Genomic DNA, 5,812 nt, shown 5'->3' with positions numbered 1-5,812 from the left:
TTTAACATTCAATAAACTTTAACCTTTTGTATAAATTTATTGGTATTTTTTATGTATGTTAAGGTAACTTACATTCAATAAACTTATTGATTTAATTTAACAATAAATTAATTAATAGCATTAAGAGTAATCAATTTTTCAAATTATGTATAGAATTATTGTTATATATGTCTTTATTTGTTGAAATGTAATATTAATTTTTTTTTTATTTTTTATTAATTGTACAAAACATAAATTGCTGATAAAGTATTGAATAATTGTTAAAATTTCAATGTTTACTGTTAAAGAATATAATATCATTGATCTAATTTTTCATTAATAAAAATAGCTACAAAAATTAAGTTCACATTATTTATAACTTTACTATTTGATTGATTGATGATGTGAAATAGATTTAGATCTTATCATATCAAATTTGTAGGATATATATAAACAAGTATGTACCTTGAAATATGATGAAAGTGTGAAAGAATGAAAGAAGATTGCAAATGTCTCCTTGAATTTTTCATTACATATTAATCAAGTATGTATCTTGAAATGTGCATAAATTCTCCATTGTTTCTCTCTAGTGCTAATAAAATTACTCAAAATATAACACAACATGCGCATGCCTAATTATGTGGATAATTTTTTTGTTAGAAAATTACTCTCAACACCTGCTTCCTCTTCAACATGTTTTCGACATCTTGACAGTTGTTTATGAAGGTGCTGAAAAACTCAAGAAATGGGGGTTTGAATTGTATTTCACCATTTTTCAATGATGCTTCGATTGTTTCACAAGAAATGTTCTATATCAAAAGGTTGAACTTACTCTTTTAAACTAGGTTTAGTAAGAATAAGGTTTATTCATAAAGAACTAAGATAACGGAAATAGAGATATTTTATCTTAGTACATTCGATGACTTAATCTACTATTTTAAATAGTAGCATACAAGTATTATTTACTTTGCCTTTTCAGGCTTAGAGTATTCTTCTATAGCCTCTCCAGGCTACCATCATTTGAACCCTTCGTCAACTTTATGGAAGCTTGTCGTTGAGGTTCATGAGTGTATTGTACCTCTTTGAGTACTTCTTAGGGGTGACAAAGTTGTTACCAATATTGGGTTGATTTACAATAGGTCTAATTTGTGTCTGAATTGACACAAAGTTTGTTTCTAGGACTCTAACTCTCATTGAGAGGATATTGCATATCAAATCCTACATCAATTCAAGTGTGTGAAAATACCTTGATTGATTTACATCAATTCTAATAACTCTCTACTTAGAGGATGTTTCGTTTATGCTTTTCTTTGTACCGTTCCTTGCTTTTTCAGAATTTCTTCATAACACATTGTCATTTTCATTCTCTCTTACCATCTTGTTGGATTGACTGAACGATTTCTTTTTAAATCTAGGAAGAAGTGTTCGTTGAGAATATTATCGTTGGAGATTTTCAATCACCGTTAAAGGAAGATCAGTCTTGAAGATGTATCTATATATATCTTCATAACTGATTATGCGTATCTTCATTTAAGAAGGCATATTACATATGATATGACTATCAAAGAATGTCACATAGGCTTTCAGACAATTAACAAATTCAAGACGTTGACCATAGGATAAACACATTTATTTTCTTTAGAGAGTTGACTTCTCATATCGTTGAGTTTTCATAGCATTGACTTTCATAATAGTCAGAGGATATATCGTTTGACATAGTTATCAAAGGCATACAATCATTTTGTTTGACACACTTATTAGAGGGAAATTATCATTTTGCTTGATACATTTATCAAAGGCACACTTATGAGAGGCAAAACATTCAGATTGGTGTTTGTAGTAACATAATAACTAGAGACACGTTTGAGAGCACGTTCGTCAAAGTCATTCAGAACTATGTTTAGTAGATTCTCTTTTCCTTGTTTATTAGAAGATCTAGCTTATACTAGAACAATGACTTATATTTGTTTTTACTTCTAACGCTTTGTGAGTTGCTCTATTAGTAAATATAATTACTTGTTTATTAGATAATAATATTCATTGTGTTAAAAACACTTAGATTAGATAAAATATTCATTGTGTTAAAAACACTTAGATTGTTATCTTTAACTTACTTCTAATTTAATATGAATATCCGCACTTAGCAAAATTAAGAAGACAACTGTTCCTTATTTCTTTGTTTTTTTTTATCATCAAAATATCAATTAGAAGATTGCAGCTAAAACCACTTTTACACTAACATTTTAGGTTATAAAAATCATATACGTGAAAAATATTTGTCACCAAATATTTAATTAAAATTGATGTTATTTTAGATATAAAGGGAAAGTTGCACCAAGTTGTGTTAAACTAAGTTTCATAGAGTCAAATGCATTACTCCCCTTAAAATAGATATTGTTAATGATATGTCAATTTAATTAGTTTTGACATTGTTAATTTTTAAAAATTGATGGTATTACCTAAATATTCAACTCTAACACCACTTTTGGAATTGTTATATACTATATGATATTTGTGCTAAAAAGATTATTCACTGAACTCAAAAAGAATGTCGGATTCTATCAATTAATTTTTATTTGATGTCTTGATCGTCATAAGGGAATTAAAAACTGTATAATATTATTATTTGTTATTTGAATTAAAAAGTTTATTCATGAAACTCTTATAGCAAAACTTTTGTTGTTGGATTTCATCAATTAATTAATACCATTTCTTAATGTAATTGTAAGGAATAAAAATTTGAAAATATACCACTACCATAACAAAATTTTGTTGAAAATTTCAACTACATTATACTAATTTAAAATAGGTATATTATTATTATATTTTGTAAAATGGTATGTATTCTGAGAAGTTTATTCTCAGAACTCTTATAACAAAATATTTATTGTTGGATTTCATCAATTAATTAATACTATTAAGAAATCTAATTGTATGTCTGGAATGAAAATATACCATTAACTGTTGAAATTCTCATTCGAAATCACTTTTAATTAAATGTATGTATATACGTACGTATAATAATAAAGCAGCGTGTCAGTCAAAAATAATTATAAATTAAAGCAAGCAGCATGCTAAGTATAAAAATAAAATAAAGTAGCATGTCAGTCAAAATAATTATAACAATAAAACAAAAAATATAAATTTTATTTTAATTTTTTTTCTTTTTAAAATGAATAATGACGTGGAGTCAAAACTTTTTAGACCAAAATGTCTCTATTTCCTAAGAATGCGTATTCTCAATTGTATGCATTTCAAGCAACACAGTACCTCACAAAGATTCTTATAAAAAGGTACTCAAGAATATGACAGTGGTATCATATTTTCACATCAAACCTCTCCTAATAACAAAGATGAACACAAATTCTTTTCTTATCCTTTTATTATTTTCCCTTTGTTTCATTGTTTTTCATTCCCATGCACAAAACAATGGTTTTAGTGTTGACCTTATCCACCGCGACTCTTTAAAATCACCCTTCTACCAACCTGCAACCAAATACCAACTTGTGGTCAATGCTGTACGTCAGTCCATTAGTCGTATTAATCATTTCTACAAAGATTCACTCACTGATACTCCTAAATCGTCTGTAATTCCTGACGGAGGTTCATATCTCATGACTTATTCAGTTGGTACCCCACCATTTAAGTTATTTGGTATTGCTGATACTGGTAGTGACATTATTTGGCTTCAATGTAAGCCTTGTGAAGAATGTTTCAACCAAACGACTCCTAAGTTTGAGCCTTCAAAATCATCAAGTTACAAAAACATTCCTTGCAATTCTAACACATGTCAATCTTTGAGAGACACTTCTTGTACTGAACAAGATTCTTGTCAATATAATATTCAGTATGGTGATCGATCACATTCACAAGGAGATCTTAGTCTCGAGACTCTTACATTGGATTCCACCACTGGTCAGTCTGTTTCATTTCCTAAAACTGTGATAGGATGTGGGACTCAAAATACAGTGTCATTTGATGGTAGAAGCTCTGGTATAGTTGGCCTTGGAGGTGGATCTGTGTCTCTTACAACACAATTGGGATCTAAAATTGGTGGAAAGTTCTCCTACTGTTTGGTACCATTATTGGGTGACTCAAGTGCGACAAGCAAACTCAATTTTGGAGATGCAGCCGCGGTTTCAGGTAATGGTGCTGTGTCAACTCCTTTAGTGAGTAAAGATCCAAAAACTTTCTACTATTTGACCTTGGAAGCGTTTACTGTTGGAAACCAAAGAATAGAATTTACAGGGGATTCAAATGGTGGTGGTGAGGGTAACATCATAATTGATTCGGGTACAACATTGACTCTTATGCCAAGTGCTGATTATCAAAATTTGGAATCAGCTGTAAAAGAATTGGTTAACCTAGATATTTATGAAGATCCAAACGGTCAATTTAGCCTTTGCTATAATGTCCCTTCAGATGGATATGATTTTCCTATAATCACGGCAAATTTTAAAGGTGCAGATATTAAATTGCATTCAATTAGTACATTTATTCCAATTGCTAATGGGGTATATTGCTTCGCTTTTATGCCATCTCAAATTGGTTCCATCTTTGGAAATTTGGCTCAACAGAACTTGTTGGTTGGTTATGACGTCGTTAAAAATGTTGTATCTTTTAAGCCTACCGATTGCACCAAGTTGGGTTGATTATAGAAACGCAACTTTGTATTCACAATAAATATTGTATCATACTACTTCCTTATTATTCACAATAAATATTGTATCATACTACTTCCTTATTTAGATTGAGGCCACCACTTCGCCTCTAATTTCCAAAGGTGTCAGCCTCAGTTGTATTATATTTTAATAATTATAATAATAATAATAATTTATTATGAGACCTATATGTATATATACAAAGTAAAATAGGTTTGTGCTGATTCTATTAAGTCGTTTCCAAAAGTTCTCGCCATGCTCTATATATCGTATTAATTCTTAGTAAAAACAACGCCACACCCTGGTCATTCGTAAAATTAACATAAAGTCTCGATTTTCAAAAAAAGGTAGAAGAACACGATTTCGATGTTGATTATCTATTCAATAAGGTGAGTGTGGTTTTATAGTTATGAATCCTTATGTAAGTATTCTTACAAATTGGTTCATTATATTGCTTTGGAGTTAAGTTTTGATTTTTTCTAAAATTTTATGTCGATTAAATTTTATGGCCATTTACAGCGCTTTTTCAAAATAAAAAAAAAGTGCTGTAGAAATGAGCGCTGTAAAAAGATACAACAGCGCTTTTTAAAATAAAAAAGCGCTATAAAAAATGTAGATATATTGCGTGCTTGTTATGCATATTTTACACCATTTTTTTAAAAAAGCGCTGTAAAATGTGCACTCAGTATATGCATTATTGTGCACATTTTACAGCACATATTTGAAAAAGCGCTGTAAAAATGCATTATAATGCATTGTAACCGCTGTAAAATGTGCACTCAATATACGCATTATAATGCATATTTTACAGCGTCTTTTCAAATAAGCGTTGTAAAATGTGCACTCAATATATGCATTATAATGCATTGTTATTCACCTTTTACAACGCTTTTTCAAATAAGTGCTGTAAAAGGTGCATTTTTTTTTTTAATTTAGAAAGGTTGTAAATTAAATTTTTAAAAAGCGCTTTTTGGTTTTTTATGGTATTTTTTTAGAAAACGCTGTCTTTTAATTTTTTTTCCAAAATCATTTTCATCCAGAATCAGTTCACACAACAACAGAACATATTTAGATAAATATTCAGAATCAGTTCGCACAATTAGTACACAAAAACAGAATTATGTAACTTAATTTACACAAGAACAGAACATATTCAGATACATATATAACTT

At 29.2% G+C, this 5,812-nt stretch overlaps 1 protein-coding gene across 1 annotated transcript; it reads left to right on the top strand.

Annotated features, from left to right (window-relative positions):
* Window positions 1-3,321: 3,321 nt before the first annotated feature.
* Window positions 3,322-4,663, top strand: LOC101510863 (aspartic proteinase CDR1). The gene has a single exon (XM_004510962.3). It carries the CDS (start codon window positions 3,333-3,335, stop codon window positions 4,629-4,631), a length of 1,299 nt encoding a protein of 432 aa, XP_004511019.3. The 5' UTR covers window positions 3,322-3,332; the 3' UTR covers window positions 4,632-4,663.
* The last annotated feature ends 1,149 nt before the right edge of the window (window positions 4,664-5,812 follow it).

Source organism: Cicer arietinum, chromosome 7, assembly GCF_000331145.2.
Source record: "Cicer arietinum cultivar CDC Frontier isolate Library 1 chromosome 7, Cicar.CDCFrontier_v2.0, whole genome shotgun sequence".
NCBI classification, from domain to species: domain Eukaryota; kingdom Viridiplantae; phylum Streptophyta; class Magnoliopsida; order Fabales; family Fabaceae; genus Cicer; species Cicer arietinum.
The sequence above is the reverse complement of the archived record's forward strand: the minus strand, read 5'-3'. Positions and strand labels throughout refer to the sequence as shown.